Genomic DNA, 17,674 nt, shown 5'->3' on the forward strand with positions numbered 1-17,674 from the left:
CTGAAGCCCATACAGTACTTGGGCATGGTACCACTGTGTGTGAGGGACACCGCAAGTAACCTGCTTTATATCTTTCTCAAACTTGATAAGATATTTTCACTCTTTAAAACCCAAGCGAATCAACAAGAAGTAACCCCCGAATTGCTCACATGATTTTATTTTTTCCTATGCGACGTTGACAGAGATGATCTTAATTAAGGTCAGGATAGAATACTCGGTATGCATACTTCACTCAACCCAATATGTAGCAAACCTGACCCTTTCCTCTTCACGCCACCTTTTATTTTACTCCGCTTTTCCGTATGCCATTTTGCATTTAGCAGCCATCTTTACTGCCATATCCAGAGTCAGCTTCAACCTCTATGCCCTAGTCTCTATGCCCTAGACTAGGGTTGAAGCTGAATCTGGATACGGCAGTAAGTGGAGTCTAGGGCATAACACAAGAACTCGGAAAATTATGTTTGAGGGTGGGGTGAATCAATGATTGTCGGAACGTGTGGTAAAATGTTTACCACGAAAACATTATAAGCGTCCTGAACACAAAAAACAGGTTATTAAGAGCTGTGATGTGATGTCATCAAACAGCAACAATGCGTTTCCGCGGGTTGGGCCACAGTCCACCCGGGGTAAACTGTGCGACAGGGCCACACGTTTAATTTGGTTTATTGCAAATTCCTTTTGTCGATCTTTTTCAGTGGTGCACACGGTATGCAACAGCGAAGGAGTTTAAGTCAGAACTTCAAAGTGCTTGGAAGAAACCTGGATAGGCTGTATACTGGACTACTTGAAAATACAAAGAAATCTAGACACCAAGCTTAAACTTTCGGCGATACACTGGCTCCTCCGCTAGATGGCAGTGTTCTCAGACCGACGCAGCTGGCGGCAGAATGACAACGTGGAAAGGAACAAGCCGAGGCTCGCCCAGAAGCATTCGGCGAAGTTGGTCTGACACAGAGACAAACATGTATCGAAAAACACTCGGTTATGTACCGGGCACAGTCACGGGATGTGCTGGCAGCCCTTCCCAGGACGGCCAGTGACTCAAGCGCAACCGCAAGGTTTATTCTCGGAAAGGCAGTTTGAGAGTGTTGCACATCTGTGGAAGCAGGGTATGCAAAACTCCGGCATGAGAGAGATGCACTTCATTTTATCGGCAGTTAAAGCTGCAGAGCTCCAAGGTACAATAACACACCTGCTGCCTCAGTCAACTTGTACCTCATTCAGTTAGAATGTTGTTTTGGAAATACATGTCATTGGTTTCAACCCCACCATTCTACATTTGCTTATTCAATGGCGAGACTTAAAGTACCAAGAACATATCCCATTCTCAAGCCTGCTTACCTCATCTGACTACTATGCTTGGTGTTTGGAGGGGTGGGGGGGGGTTAAAGTGCTCATTGTCTCAGCTGGTAATATTGGAATATGTCCTGTTCCCCCTTCCTAAGTATGATCTAGAAGCTTTCAAACAAGCTGAATTTTCACTGATCAAACATGTCTGGCAATAAACTAGATTCCTATTCTTTCCGGGCCTTGACATTGCCTCTTAATTCCAGGCCAAACTATAGGCTGTTGTGAAAAGGTGTCAGTAGTGAGGGGAAAGTGGTTAAACCTTTTCTGTTTTTCACCAAGCCATATGCAAATCACCCCTGATCATGCTCCAACTAGAACAATTAAGGTTGAACTACCAAGCAGTAACGTAACAAAAGTTGAGGGGGATGGAGCCCACCTGCAAAGTAGACGGAGGGCGCCCCCCCCCCACCCCATCCAGTCAGCCCGCAGCTCTCAGGCCAGGGAACTGTTCTGAGGGGACTCTCTGGAGCTCGCCCCCTCCACCGCACCACAGGGGCTGCGGAGGCCTATGTTACGCCACTGCTGCCAAGCCAGGCCCACTCTGAAAAGACGCTCAAGCCACGGAAGACCAGTTCATCCCAATAATGACAAAACTGAGCTTGGGTTGCTTGTGTTCTAGTTCACGAAGGACCTGGCTTAGCAGTTTGGGCTGGACTGTTCCGATTGGATCAGGAACAAAACTGATTTGCATATGGCTGGGTCCAAACTAAGGTGGCATAGTGGTCCGAAGAAGAATGGGTTGCAAGTTAACCCAAACTATTGAAAGTGGTTAGACAGATTTCAAGCATTCCTCCTATCATCTGATGTGTGTTCGACGTCATGCCCTATGTGGCCAAAGATCTTCCCAGATGTGGGACCCATGCTCACTATGTCCACTATGCCACAGAACCAAGCTACACCTGACTGAAGAACCCCAATCCGGGTGAAACTGAGCTTTAGATGCTTGTGTTCTTGTTCAAGGATGATATGGCCTAGCAGTTCGAACTGGACTGTTCCACTTGGATAAGAGTCATGGCTGATTTCCATAAGGATGGCTCCAAATGGAGGTGGCATGGTGGTCAAAAGAATAGGATGGCATGCTACCCGAAGCTACTGCAAGTGGTTAGGCTTATCGCAAGCATTCATCTCATCCCATTTTCTGTGTTTTTGGTCTTAGCTGCATGGCTTGGAAACTAAGGATTTCCTTCCAATTCCGCCGCGCTGGGGTCCACACAATCCACACTGTTCAAAGAAATACTTTGGCACAAAACGATCCTTGTGCCAACCTTCTGACCTTCATGAAGCAGGAGAGGATCTCATCTACTGCGTATTGCCCAGCCTGGAGCTTATCTGGGAGGATTTTTTGCAGCAATGCTGCAGCTATACTTTCTCGCTCTACTCGGAGGTATAGCTCAGTGTCTCCTAATTTGGTCTTTATGGACCACAGTTATTTGAGGGGCATTTGACTCTGACGAGCCCTTAAGCCAGAAAGATCGGGTACCAAGAGTTGAGAGCTACTTAAGCCTATGACGAGATCAGCAGAACACAGCTTTCCCAACTGACCAGCATCACACTCTGCTAGGAAACCAAGACATTTTCAAAAGTGAGTGTCTGCAAGGGGCGATGACAGTCTAAACAATCTAGACACCATTAGCAAATAACGGAGTTCCTTATTCTAAATTGAATCTACAGATACTAAAATATCTGGCTCCTTATTTAAAATATATAATTGTAACTTGTATTAGCTGAGAAGAGTGCGGTAACTTCAAATCTTCACATTTTCTGCACACTTTATTTGATGTAGTTACTTTATGTAGATTTATAAATCTAAAACAGCACGGCTAATCACAGTTAACTTCACAACAGAAAGGTGAAAAGCACCCTTGGCTGAGAAGAACTCCCGAGGAGGAAATGGACAGGAGCCACAGGCAGAAAAAAAATAAAACCGCAAACCACTACACATTCACCAGCAAAACGAACTGTACATACTACTCATCATTTTCAAAAGGGTTGATAAGGGGCGAATGAATCACACCACATTGTAGTGCAATTCAGCTCGGTAGGACAGTGGCACCGGCTCGGTCCAGAAAGTCTGCTTTTAGATTGCCACTACAGGACATGGATATTACTTACAAAACTACATCACTCATCGCAGGACTAGGGTAGACTTTGTTTAAAAAAAATTTTTTTTTAAAAACTACACAGCGACTCACCCACAGACTGCTGGATGACAAAAAGTGTGCCTCTGCATCAGAGTCTGCATTTAGACCAGATAGAAAAGTAGACGTTCGGATCAGCAGCACTACTAGCCCTCTCTATGCAGACTCCGACATCCATAAGTGCACTTGCACTACAGCAAATGCACTCACTTTTCTGCTTCGAAGGTAAAGTCCAGGGTGGTTGCTCTGTTTTTTTCCCTCAAGCGTAGAGGTAAGGTGTGGAGTCCCTGGCTGCACCGTCATCACCGGATACACACTGAACACTTTTAATCACAATCGCGCATTGCCGAGGATACCCAACGTACATTAATGTAGGTACCATGAATCATCTTACCATTGTAATGGCATGCCAATAAAGTCTCAGATTCAAAAACAGGTTCGACCTTAGCAAAAAAAATTCCAAGTCTTTTTATTCAGACTAGACAACTGAGTTTCTGGATTCAATATTACACAAACAGGATTAAACACAATGCCATGACCACAGACATCCAGTGTGAACATAATCTTTTTAGACCGCAGGTGTATCTTTTTTGACCTCAGGTATGTCTCCTTTGAAGAACACGTGGTTCAAGTTCAGAATATGGTTTCTTCTTTATTATCAAGGAAGGGTAGACCCCAAGAGAAAATTGTTGGATCTTCTGAAACATATCCCTCCATTGATATTTACCAAGCTTGCCAATTAACAAGCTCCCATATCTTGGGCACATATACCTCTGAACCCTCATGGACATGAGACTCCCATTCAACCTCTTGCCACCCTTTGACTTTTCACGCTCCCTCTGTTCACTCTTCAAGCATGCCCCTGGGACCCTACTGACGATCTCTCCAGATGTTCCTGAATGTCAATCCTCTCATGTAGGTTTCTGCCATCCTCCTGGATCTGTCAAGCTTCACAAAATCATGATACCCTCCGGATCTCAGCTCGACCTCCAGGCATCAATATTATCAGCCCTGCACTCTTCTGGAATTCAGCTCCCTCTTCAAGAAACCTTGCCACTGGATCCTCTTCCTCTGGGCAGATCTGGTGCATCTTAGTGTTTTTTTCACCACCAGCATGTGTTGCTCAATCCTTCTTACAATCACCCTTGTAGCTTTTAATGCTCTGTCCCTGCAGCCCTGGGATTCTTACTTCCTGCCTTCTTACCTTCATGGATCCCAGATCTCCTACAATATTACAGATGACTGCCCTCGCTGCCGGTCCCCTAGCAAATCTCAACTCTTCATTTTGGTGCTACAGTAGAGCTCCACTTGCCCTTGTGGTCTTCAACTAGTTGCCTATAATTCTGCGCTGCACCCAATAGCGCTTCTTTTGTCTCTTGTGACAGCTGAATGGTATTTGACTAGTGAAACAAACTTCAAGTCAGACTGGTTATGGCTGCTGAGGAACAGGTTTGCTCTTTCGTTAAGATCCTGCCTCTCCAATATGTCCGGCCAATCCCTTCTCGGCCCAAAATCTGGTTCACAAACAAAGCTAGTGGAGCAGGTAGGTACAGCCTACTTTAAAACAGCTAAGTCAATGTGTAGAGTCACCCTCCATTGAGTCCACATAGAGGCTGGAGTTCTTTCCACAGGAATAGGCTGTGCTAATTATTTCCAATTTTTAAATCAGTTTGCCAGCAACAAACATCTGCCAATGATGCACACAATAACTAGATAAAACCTTTATCTTACTTACAAAGTACCAAGGAAAAGTCAGTCACCAGACACATTTTATAGTTCCACAAGGTTACACACACACAAGTAAAATTATTGCTCAATTGTATTGTATCTGTGCTGTTATGTGATCGAGGTGCCCGTGGGAAAACCAGCTCTACTGCTGTTTAAGCTATAACTTATGTTTGTAAGGAAAGTGTATGCTGTTGCAGCTCCTTCAGTTCTACTTTGGAGGAAACCCTACACTTTTAATGTGATTACTGTACTGCCTTCTGTTTGTGAAGAGTCTAGAGAATGAAAAGTGTGAGGGAGAAAGAATAACAGAGGCTCTCCCCAACTAGGGAGAGTCATCGATATGGAGGGGAGCCGGGAGACAGTGGAACGGACAGGGCGTGGCCAGCTCGTCCTTCCGGCAGGGGATGGAGCAGATTGGTCTATACACCTGCGTCCCTGGAAGCACTGCCTCCGGGGCAGGTGATGTTGATCCCGCTCCTATTTAAGTTGTCGCGAGCCGGTCTCTGTATCCTGCTCGCGTCAAGATGCAGTTGCATTTTCCTGGAGGCCTGCATCGCCCATGGAAGCCAGTGTTGTTTCGGCAGTTTGTGGGCCCCCTCCCCTCGCATTTGCCTTGCCGCGAGCCACCCCGGCTCGAGTTAGTCATCAGGGCAGCCGGGCCCCTACACAATAATTTTCAGAGGTTGGAGACCTCTCTGTAGGGAGGGGAGAGGGAAAGTGGACTCATCCCATAAGGAGGGCCGCCAAAGGGATAAAAGAAGGGGCAGAGCTAGTCTTGATCTTGATGGTTACAGAGTATTTTTTGGTGGTTACACATGAACAGACTAGTTCTGGTTAGGTGATTCCTTTGTACTAGAGTCTTTGTTAAGGCTAGGTCACAATTGTAAGCTGAAATGTAAATAATGTGTTTACTGTGTGAAAAGGTTATAAATTGTGTTTTTATCTTGTGTGAAATGATAATAAATACGGTCAGGAGTCTTATGACCCCTATCCCAAATAAATAAGAAATGGTCTGGTTGCATTGTTGTGTCAAGTGGTTTTTGGGTAATGGTAAGTATTAACATTCCTTGGACATCAGCGACTCCCTGGCCATAACAGAAAACATACGGAGTGTGGGTGAGGTAGGTAAGTGCTGTTGTGGGTGCACGTGAGTTAATCATCTTACACTGTTGATGGTTGTGCTGTACCTGGTGTGTGTAAGGAAGGTTGTGCTAATGTTTTCTGTGCCATACCCGTTTTGGGTGAAGAAAGCATGTACTGCTGCTCTGCGGTCTGTGGGAAAAGATGGGTTTGCAATACTGTGGGCTGTCCTTTATCTACTCATAGTAGAAAATGTCGTCTTACATGGCTGTGGTCCATGCTGCTCTAATTCTCTTTGCAGGTAACTGCAGATTTTGCTTCTATTGCAAATAAATCTGGAATCTTTCACAGGCATCAATAATCCACAGAACCATACTTAAAATACCCACCAAGCACACAATAGGGCGTTCTTACCTGTCGAGGAAAATGTCGGGTAGTGGAGGATAGGTCTGCATGTCCGGCACCCGCTCATGGACAATCACCATCACAAACGATGTGAAGCCGAAGACGAGGAAGACATAGATGCAGCTCAGCGCAGTCTTCCAGTACTCTGGGTCCAGTCTCCTGGGGGGCTGCTTGTGCTTCCCATTTGTATACTGGTACTGATCTGCACCTGCGTCCTTAGGGGAGGCATCATAGTCCCGAACCAGTTCCCCGTTGCACAGCCAGTCCGCTCCCTGGAGGGAGCTAGTGCTTGGGGAGATGGAGGTGGGATGCACCTCGCTGCTGATTCCCAGCTCCTCAAGGACATCACTGTGCTGTTTCTGGAGCTTGCGGATGCACAGCATCAGCCGCTTGATGTCACCTAGAACTTTAATCTCCAGGGGTGGGGAGCGCAGGTCATACTCTGTGAGTGCCATCAGGGCAATGCCATCGAGCCGGTGTCGCACGCACAGCACATCCACGTAGTCATGGAAGCCCTCCTCCTTCAGCCACTTGGCCACATGCTTTGTTGTCCAGCGCCGGATGCATAGCTGTGTGCCGCTGGCCATCCTTGTGGTTATCTGCTGCAAAGGGGAAACAATTTTCATTAATGGTCCAGACAAATATTCCATTCGCAGACCAAGTGAATTAATATTAGCTCTAGCAATCCTCAAAGAAAGGAGCGCCTGCCAAAAGCAATCTCTGGGGACACAATGTGATTGCAGACGTGGACTATGCCATTGGGAAATCAGAAGAGATCTTGAATGGCAGGGTCCCAAGAGGCACAATTATAAAATCCTTTAAAAAACAGGGTACGGTGAAAGCAAAATGTGCTATACAGATTTACTAAGTTTAACACGTAGAATTCTTTGCTTACTGTAACATGAGAGAAATGTCTAGGCCAGAGGGCTGGGAGACACAGATAAGATCTCTACCAACAGGTCTAGATACACCCCATGAGTCCTTCCAAACAACAGCCCCGCCATCGAGAGGCTCCTCCACTACACCCACCCAACTGCTGCTGCTGCAGGTGGAAAGTGTTTACGGTGTGCAAGAACATAGAGCCAGGCTCAGGTGTCCCAGTAACCAATCTCTGGTACCAGCCCTCCGTCCTACTGATGAAGCGACGGTTTAAAATGTTAGGACGTGCTGGTATTTTCGGTGACATTGAACTGGTAGAAGAGTTAAACAGCCACATGTCAAACTGCTGGAATACCCAGCCTCTGGAAGTTAAAGCACCAGTTTCCTCCTTCACTGCAGTGCTCCGGGTTAGGGTTACCCATGCAGATGACATTGAACAGAGAGTCCCAGACTGAGTATCATGTTCGCGCAGCCCACAATTACCAGAGAGGAGCAATTATTCACCATCATATATATTTTGTATTAAGAGCCACCGGCTTTAGTTCCACAGAGCCAATATGATTTCCTAAGGTTGCTCCCGCACCCTTGCATTTTCCTTCCCGGACCTTTCTGCCACAGTCTGGGGTAGTACGACTGTAGCAGCCTACTCCTGAAAACGGTCTATTGAGGACCTTACAGTGCATAAGGAGGGAAGGAGAAACCCATTTTCCAAGGGAAGCACCTGCATCTGAACCAACCCTGGAGGTGTTTTAATGCAGTTTATGAAACAAACTAGTCACAACACCCATATATAACTAAAAAATGCATTAGTTGAGAAACAGCAGAGAAATGTGTACCCAGTTAAAGTTCTGATGTTGAAAAAAATCTATCTGAAAGGCAAGGCAAATAGGTCGGTCATTGGCTCCCAGTCTTCTGGCTTAGTCAATAATGGTTTTGTTTTCTCGTGTTGCTTAAATAACTTTCGTTTTGGAGAAACTCCAGAGCTCTTGCCAATATTAAAGAAAACATTGGCTAAAAGCAAAATTATTTATCAGTCGCAAAAAACACAGTGCAATACAAGTTCTTGGCACTGAAGGGGACTACTTTGTGTGCCAATGTGCTCCTTATGAAAGAGCAGAATACCACCACTCACAGTGAAGATAGCCAATGGCTGAAATGGGCTGACTCACTGCTCTGTGCAGCATGCTGTAGTGGGCGGGAGAAATGTGCGAGGACAGAATAACCGGCCAATGGGGGAAGAGGGCAGTCTGCAAGCCCTTATAAGTAGGTATATAAACCTAAAGCAAAAATAGCAACAAGAATGGCTACTGTGAGGACATTTTCAACAGCAGATTCTCGGATTCTGGATAGAACGCCTTTATGAAGATATCTTTCTAAGCATGCAAAAATTGGGAGAAACAATAAAACTATTGGACACAACATTAGCAAGTCTTATACCACATATATATTTTCTAACATGTTGTGTTCATCCTAGCAACCTCAGTCTTAGCTTTAAAAGACCACATCTCGGACCTGAAATACTAACGGATAAACATTGTGAATGAACTAAGGCTAGCATCAAGTTTAAGCTTAACTAGCGGTTACTGAAGTAAGCAGTGTCTTGGGAACTATATGGTCTATTATATATTAACTCCGATAAACAACTGGTCATTCCGTATGCCACAATTAATCTCAAATATTAAAAAAAATCTGCATATTATCCAGCAGAAATGTTCACAATAAAAGCTGTGCCCACATCATTTCGCTTTCCATAATCTGCTAGAGAGGACATGGCCTCCATTTAGATTTTAGGGAAAACATTCAAAGTTGTGGTTTCTGCTTACACTGTTAAAGATTTGAGACTCAATTCAAGTCATCATGATTGTATACCTCAGATACTGGTCAACAGGAATGCTGTTCCTAGGGTCCACCTCCCAACTAAGTCATATCAAGACCTTCCTATAAAGCAAGTACTTGAAAATCATAACTCATTATGGACTATTTTGCCTTGATCTGCTGTATCACCTCAATGTATTTATTGGAATAAGAGCATTTTAAGCACCATCCCCTTCTTGGGTACCCATGACAACTCCAAGATATGCTAGGAGTTATAAGGGATATCTGAAATGAGATGCAATATATGAAATGAGATAGGGGAGGTGAAGTGAGAGATACGATATGAGAGATGTGAAATAGATTACAATTAATTACCAATAGTATACCCTTTGAACTAAGGTAGCAGTACCTTATAATGGCACACCTAGACTACTCACCATTTGTAATGGAAGGTTGACTGTAGTGTAATGCTCTACGCCTATTTTAGTTGTTTTTGTGAGATTTCCATCTCTATGTACCCCATTTCTCTCTTCAAAGTTTGAATGTAAAACGTGCTAAAACTTATTTTGTTTCAGGCACGGTATATAAATGTTTAATTTAAATAGATTATACCCATGTGCTTGTATTGGGCAACCATCACAAACAGGATCCTTGTAGCCTACAAGTGCAGGCCTCCTGCTACCTCCCAAAAACAAGAATCTGAATTTCATTCATCCCCATGGCAAATTTGTTCTGGTTACGGTAGACTGCAAGCCTATCACTCTGACAATGTGCCCCTTGAGGGCTCATATAGAGTTGCATCAGAACTTAAAGCAATGGAGTGACACAGATTTGGAGAAATGGGTTACAATGGTTTACAGTATGGGTAATAGTTAAGCAACTGAACATTTTCTATATATCTGCCATGTGAGCCAACAAGTATTTTCAACACATGGATTAGCTTAAATTCTCCTCATAATATGGGCGAGGACTATAACGGTGTATTGAAGTAAAAATCCTTACTTTTGCTATTCTTTAGCCAGACCAAACAGAAACAAAGTACATGGAATTGATGTCAAAATGTACCCTTGGCATCAAACTACCAGGATTGAAAATCCAATTTGAAAGTCCTCACTCTTTTCCTAGCTAAATCTACCAGCAACATGCTTTAGAAGCCAGAAGTTGATGCATAAAAGATTTGCACAAAAGCTATGAAACACAAGTGGTCAACCCTGCACCTCTTCGTAACATACATGGCAGTTCCTCAATGCAACTGAATGATGGAACAGCCGTTCACATTTGGGCAGTGGAAACTCCTGGTGGACTTGCTCAATGAAGTAGTCGGTTTGTGTATTTACATGAGGCCTGCAAAGATGAGTGACAGGAGCCCTCGGTTTACTGCACAGTCGGCAATTTAGCAGGCACCAAACAGAAGGGCCAACGGATATTTACTATGCTACACAAAACAACAGTACTGCTGGAAAGACAAGACCAGGTGAATGTTGAGGAAAGGTGGGTTGGCTGTACGAGTAATGGTAAAAGTGCATGTTTATAGAAATGTTGTGAACGGTCAAAATCCCCTCATGCAGTAGACGAGAAGGAGAGACATTAACATTGCATTTATAGAGAAAGGAGAAACAGTAATGATAAAACAAAGGTGAACCAAAAATAATACAGACTAGCTCACCAGCATGTAAAGAATAAGCAAATTGCTATGCTGTCACACAGCATCCCATATTCAGCTTTTTAATTTTTAACTATAGTAAACATTATTTATCCCATGACGGCTCTGGCCAATGAAAGACAAGAGAACACATACAAATCATTAAAAACACAGACACAAACAATAGGAAGTTAAAAACGAAAACGTTTTATTATGCAGAGATTAAGAACACAGAAAGAAGTAGGGGCAACTAGACCTCCCATCAGACCAAATTAAATTCCTTCATTTGAGCTAATGTTTCCAATCTGGAGGCTTGCGGCAAGCAGATCGAGCATGAGCGAAACGTTAGCTAGTCCAACAGAGGCTGCTTTTGATCATATGGAAATTTAGCCATATACCTGCCCATAATGGACCAAGACCACACACCTGACTGTGATAGTACTGCACAACTCAGGATCGAAGTTACTTCACTGTGCAATAGTTGGGTCCTCCTCACCAGGACAATAAAGGAAGTTCTGCACTACATAACAATCGAAGATCTTTTTCCCCGCACAAGTCAACTTGTAATTTTCACTGAGTCGTTGCACTAGAAGAGAGCAGCGTTTCTTTGACCCTGCATAACACAACCTCTTACTCAGGTTATGCACTATATAATACAATCAGAGATTTTTTCACCACAAAAGGCAAAGACCAGTTACACTGCAGTTTCCAGACCGCATAAACTTCTTCAGGTAAACTCTAGTGCTTCCGCTTTGGCGTTCCCATCGATCTCCAGTAAGCCAAAACAAGCATTTGAAATGTAATATTTCTCCCATTATTAAAGTTTGAGCTATTGGGTGTTGCTTTATTGCCAGTTTTATTACAATAGTACTGCTATGGATGGTGGGGATTCATCTCAATGCACAGTAGCTTGAACACTTGGAGTCTGGCATGGTCAGACCAGATGACAATGGGGTGGTGGTGAGGCAGTTAGAGTGCGTGCCATGATGGTCTTATAAGGGAACTTGTTGTTGCTTGTTAGATACATACCAGGCTGGTGAGGAAGCTGATCGATGGCTGATATCGCTCTCAGTTGTAAAGATTATGGGACTGACTTCAGAAATGGGGCCAGCTTGAGGCACCAGCAATGGAGGTGATGTGGACAATGGGTTTGATGAGGGTGATGCAGTTAGCAGGAGTCTGATGTGAGTAAGGGGCAAGAGGTTGTTATTGACAAACTTCGTCTGAATTGGTCAGGTGCAGTACAGTAAAAGGATAATGATCATATGGGAGGTTAGACATCTTTGGATTGTCTTTTAGGGTACGATTGGAACATGGAGGTATTTGGTATGGTGCTGTGGATGAGAAGGGGCTAAGGAGAAGAATTGAGACAGCACTGGGAGATGGGCCTTGAGGAACTGTAATGATAGTGGTATGACTGAGCCAGGCAAATGCCGAGTGTGCATCCACCAGGGACTGCCTATTACTGAAGGCTATTTTCTCTACTATATTTTGTGGCATTAAAGTTGGAGATTTCTGGGAGTGTGAGGGTAAGAATCCTACCTTTGTAGGAGGCCTACAATTAGTAGTGCGTATGACAGTTCAAAAGTGCTGGGGATGTTGAGTAGGTAACAGTTTGAAGAACGCACACAGAGGTAATGTTTTAACTGACGTTGGCAGAGTGTGTAGTAGTGTTGTGGCACCAAGAGTGCTGATTGCAAGAGGTGGGACAGTAGCTGCTTGCGCTGGGGGGAAGTTTGCATAGATATAGACCTCGAATAATTTGCCTAGGAGTAAATGGCCTGGTACAAATTACAGGGCTAAAGTTTTGGCAAAAGCTGTAGAAGGACTTAAGGTGATGAGAGTTGGGTGGGATGGAGGAGTTTTAGTCTTGGCTACTACCCAGTGTATAATGTGTACTCTACCAAAATACCAGTGCTAGTGCATTGCAGGTAGTTTTTGGTATAACCGAGCAGCACCACGGTATTCAGGAGTGGAACAACCATGACTAGTGCTGACCCTGACATACTCAAGGTAACTTTTGACATACGAGTCACCCATGGAATATGGACACCATTAATGCCAAAATTGTGGCACATTGTAAGTCATTTTCGGTATAGGGTGCACCCATGGCATTTGGGGACACCCATAACAAAATGCTGGATCTGGCACAATAGAGGGGTTTTTTTTGCATATGGAGGTACCCATACATTTTGGAAAAAACGGGGTCAGACCCTATTTAGCATAACGTGTCATTAGCTTGGCATACTATGAAAAGACTTGAATATTTAAAGGGGACTATTACAATGCTATTCGAATTTTAGCAAATGTATTTGTAAAGTTGTCCTTAAAAAATGCACAATTTCACCACTTTTTTCAAATCTCGCCGCCACCTGAGCTCCTTTAGTCGAGGTCTGCTCACTCACTTCCTACAATTCAACTTAAGTTATATTTCAAATAGCCATTTGTCTGTGTGGTTTTATTATATTAATCCTGCAGGTATAATAATTCAGTGATGTCAATTACTGGGATATCATCATGATTAAAGTCATACAATATGACTTTATTGGAAGGTTTAGGGCGACGGTCCCTGAAGCAACATATGAGGTCATTAAGATAGAATAGTGTAGGTAGTCACTTCCACTGCTCATGGCATTTTGGTGAATTGACGTCTATGTAGGCCAACAGATTTTAGAAAAATGTGCTCTCATTTAGAATCTTTGATTTTCACACTTGACATCCTTAATTAATTCTGAAGAGCCGTGTATTTGGCCAATCCATCCAGGAAGTGCTTTAAGGCCTCAAGGGGGTGTGTTTGGTGCTACACAAATATTCCAAGACCATACCATTTTGCAAACGAAACTAGAGCTTTGAATTGGCCGTGGTGAAAGATCCTGCCTTAGGCGATCATTGGCTCTAGTAGTCTGCTAAGTTAATACATTGCTCACCTGCAGAGATATCCCTGCACAGTGCACTGCCTCCCCTGATGGATCTTGGGTCTGCCGGGTCCTTGCACGCACCCAAAGGTCGCCAAGATGTCTATGTTATGTTGTGTAGGAAATGTAAGGTGCCAGCGTAACATCAGCATTAATCTTCGCGCAATGTGCTGTCAGGAAGGCCTTGTACGGAACTGACGCACTCAGTATTCGTACGTCGTTGGCACGTCAGCGCCTAGTGCTGCTGAGTTCTTGTATGTCTCGAACTTGACGCTTCCGGACGCTGCCCCCTCGAGTAGACACTGTGGCTCGAGGCGAGTGCAGGCCACGGGAGGTAGTCCGCAGGGTGGGGTGATGGGGCAGAGCTGTGCTGACATACAGGGTGAACTGGAGTTTCATTACTTCTGAATGGCAGTAGGATTGGAGCAGAGTTACATGGGTGGCCTCCGCTCTCTGAGAAAAATACAGGTAATTTGTTAACGTTTTAAGTTTCTTCAAATACCCAGACACAATATATTAAAAAGAACTTCAAATAAAATACAGAATGTTTGCATCTTTAGCATGGCCTTTCTGTCTGTGTTTAATTGTCTGCCAGGGGGGGGAGGAGCCAAGCTCGCGTCCGAGATGGCCGCGTTTTAGCTCGGCTCCGTTCGCTTTCCTGTCTGGAACGTCTATCCTGTGTTTTATCCTGCCCCGGGAAGTATTCTTTGAGAGACTATGGAACTACGACATTTCACAGGCACTTACCGTTTGATCCGTTTGTTCCTGGATGCCACGGATCCTGGGCTGCACCCTTGTCTGCTTCGGGGCCTCCGGAGCGAGCGGGCCTGACACTCCTTGGCGGCGCCCGGGCGGGGCGGAGCGCTGTGGCCGGCCCTTGGTGGCGGTGTGGGTTCGGTCGGAGAGGCCGATGTGCAATTAGACCGATTACGGCTATCCGGGCCTGATCCGGCGGTCCTACGGCCTGGTGTTGGGGCGCTGCCTTCCATGGACGGGGTTGACCGTGTATGTGGCCCGTCTCCCCTTTGTTCTCCGGTCCGGCCATTTTGAGTCCCTCCGCCCGGACTCGGAGAACGGAGCCGGTAGCGTGTGGGGAGCCGGCGACCCGCCTTCTTCTGGTGGCCCCCCTTCCTGCTCTGGTGGTGCCTCTGCTGGTGGTCGGCTGTATCCTGTTTGCCCCGCTGGTGTCCAGACGGGGATCGGAGTTTGCCGCGGCCCCGCCGGGCTTCTAAGATGGCGGCCGACCCCATGTCTCTCGGACTGGCTGAGACTGGCGACGCTGATCCGCCGCATGGCACGTTTGCTGAATACCGTAAAGGTGAGCCTACACTTGGCGACATCCTCGCCGCCTTGCGCTCCTGGAGTGCTCCCATGGCCGCGCCTATCATTGACCTGGAGGAGGATCATTTTGCCGGGTCTGCCGAGCCCCCCCCGGTGTGTGCGGCTTCATTTCTGCTGTGTGCTGATGGAACTTTCCTGGAGGTCGTGGGCCCGGCGGCTGCCGTTGGTGTGGGTGTGCGGATGTCCGCTGCCCTCCTTCATCCTGTCCTCCCCCCTGTACAGGGGGTCCGCCGGCCGGGTCCCGTCCGGACCGGCCTTGTTGGATCTCCCTTTCCCTTTTTGCCTCGAATGGCCGAACGAAGATCCTGTCATTGCTCCGCCGGATCGGCTTCCCTCATATTGTCGTCGGAACTGTGCCTGCATTGCCTGAGGTGGTTGCCGTCCTTTCCGGTTCATCCGGGTCACAATCGATATGACTTGTGTGGATTGCCGATCGGACTCCCTGTTATTCACCTCCTGTTCCACATGATCTGGTTCCTTGTGCGTTGGACGACTACAGCTTGGGATAAACAAGGACAGGGTTGAGATGAACTTGCCTCGGTGGACTGTTATCTTGCGGTATGATCGGATGATCCGTTTGTAACTGTATGACTATGTTCGATTCTCCTTCATGTTCCTGGAGCTTATCCTTGTGCTTATTATCTTCCCGTGGGTTCTGAGTATTTTCGGACGGGAGGGTGGGAGCTGATGGGGTTTTGATTATATGGCTCCTCTCCCGTTGTTACTTCCCTGTTTTCCCTTCTTTTTTTTGTCTTTGTGGTTCTTGCTTACTTTTATCTCTTCTATATTTCGGGTTCTGATTAGGGCGACAGGCACGCTGCCGGGGGGTAGGCCATAGCCTTCTGCAGGGGTGCAGGGTGGGATGTGCGGGGTGGGGGGGAGGGTCTGTTGTATTGTGTTTTCCCCTCATTCCCTTTTTTTGGTTCTATGGCTCTTTTGTATCCCCTTTTTTCGAGACGCGGTGTCGGCATGTGGCCCCCTGGGGTGTTTTTGCTAGCATGGGCCTTCTGGTATTCCTGCCGTCACGGTTTACTACGCATTCATTCCTCCTGTTACCACTGGTTCCATGTGCTGATCTATTCTTGAGTGCTTCGTTAGCCGTGGGGCGCGTGCAGTGATGCTGCGTTCTTACTTCTCCCCCCTTTTTTCCTATGTTTTTCCCCCCCTTTTCTTTTCCCCTCTCCCCCTTTTTCTTTCCTCCCCTGGGTTGTTGTGGCAGAGGGCTCTTTGTTTTGCAAGCCTATTTTTAGTTCTGTGTATTATTGTGTGTTTTTGTAGTGGTGGGAGGGCGCTGGGCAGCGGTTGCAATTGCTTATTACTGTGGGACTCACGTTCTGACTTTGCCAAAATTTACCTGTTTATTTTTGAATTTTCCGGTGTTCGATACTGCTGCTTGTTCGCGGCCCACCACGGCCCTCTGGACTTTACGGATTGCCCTTATTCTGAGATACCCTTTCTTCTATTATAAAATCAACCTTCTCTCATCCTGTACGTGATGGTTGCTCGGTGGCTTCTTGCCTTTGCTTCTCATATGGATTGCTGTGATGTCCTGTGGGAGCTTCTGTATTGCCTGCTATGTTTCTTTTATTGTGGTGGCCGGCCCGATGGGTTGTAGGCCCGTATCTGTGAGCGCTTTCTGTACAATAAAGGTTTAAAAAATAAAAAAATAAAAAAAAAATTGTCTGCCAGGGGTCATTGAGGCAGCTCTAGAACAACTGGCTTCTTAGGAGTACTGTTTTAAGTATGTACTGATAAAGTAACAAAATATAGACTTCAGAAGATTTTCCTAATTTTCGAACTGGTTTGGAAACTAAAATACTGTTCATGCCAGCAAAAAATAAAGCAACAGTGCCGCCTATTTTCACCCAAACGGGCTGCATGCACAGTGTTTGAAATCGTCGGCCATAGTACTGAAGCAGAGAGATGAAAATGACGGCGACGTTTCCTTCTGTGTGAAGCAGAAAAGTGCAGCTTTAATTGCAGAGGTACTGGATCAAGCCGTGGGTGCAATAATTCTTTATTGAAGGCAGTGCAAATGCTGCCACTTCACAGTGAAAGTACAATCCATTTAAGGGGCGCGCACCACAGCGAGCCGTGGCTTCAATTATCGCCCCCGTGTCTGGGCACGATAATTGAAACCACATGGCCTACTGGTGTCTATTATGCGCACCAAGCGCGTAATAGACACCAATAGGCCATAGGGTAGCACAAAAGGAAAAGCACACACACAAGCGTGTGCGATTCCTAGGTCAGTGCTGAAACCCCGTTTTTTCAAGTACTAAAAGGTCTCGCGCTGACCGAGCAGTTGCGCACTGCAACGCAGGCGTGAGACCTAAAAAGAGTCCTGTATGAGCTGCAAGAGCTTCAGAAGGGAGATCAGA

General features: G+C 45.8%; 1 protein-coding gene across 9 annotated transcripts in view; it reads right to left on the reverse strand.

Moving 5' to 3' along the window:
• Positions 1-17,674, reverse strand: part of SAMD8 (sterile alpha motif domain containing 8) — a 167,832-nt gene that overhangs the window by 42,521 nt on the left and 107,637 nt on the right. For 7 of the 9 annotated variants that reach the window (XM_078642724.1, XM_078642719.1, XM_078642725.1 and 4 more), the window contains one exon: positions 6,711-7,303. In XM_078642724.1, coding sequence (XP_078498850.1) covers positions 6,711-7,288 — 578 coding nt within the window. In that variant the 5' untranslated portion in view covers positions 7,289-7,303. The remainder of the gene's footprint in view (positions 1-6,710; positions 7,304-17,674) is intronic. The other 2 variants (XM_078642726.1, XM_078642723.1) reach the window with 1 other exon arrangement.

The sequence above is a fragment of the Lissotriton helveticus genome, chromosome 5_1 (genome assembly GCF_964261635.1).
Source record: "Lissotriton helveticus chromosome 5_1, aLisHel1.1, whole genome shotgun sequence".
NCBI classification, from domain to species: domain Eukaryota; kingdom Metazoa; phylum Chordata; class Amphibia; order Caudata; family Salamandridae; genus Lissotriton; species Lissotriton helveticus.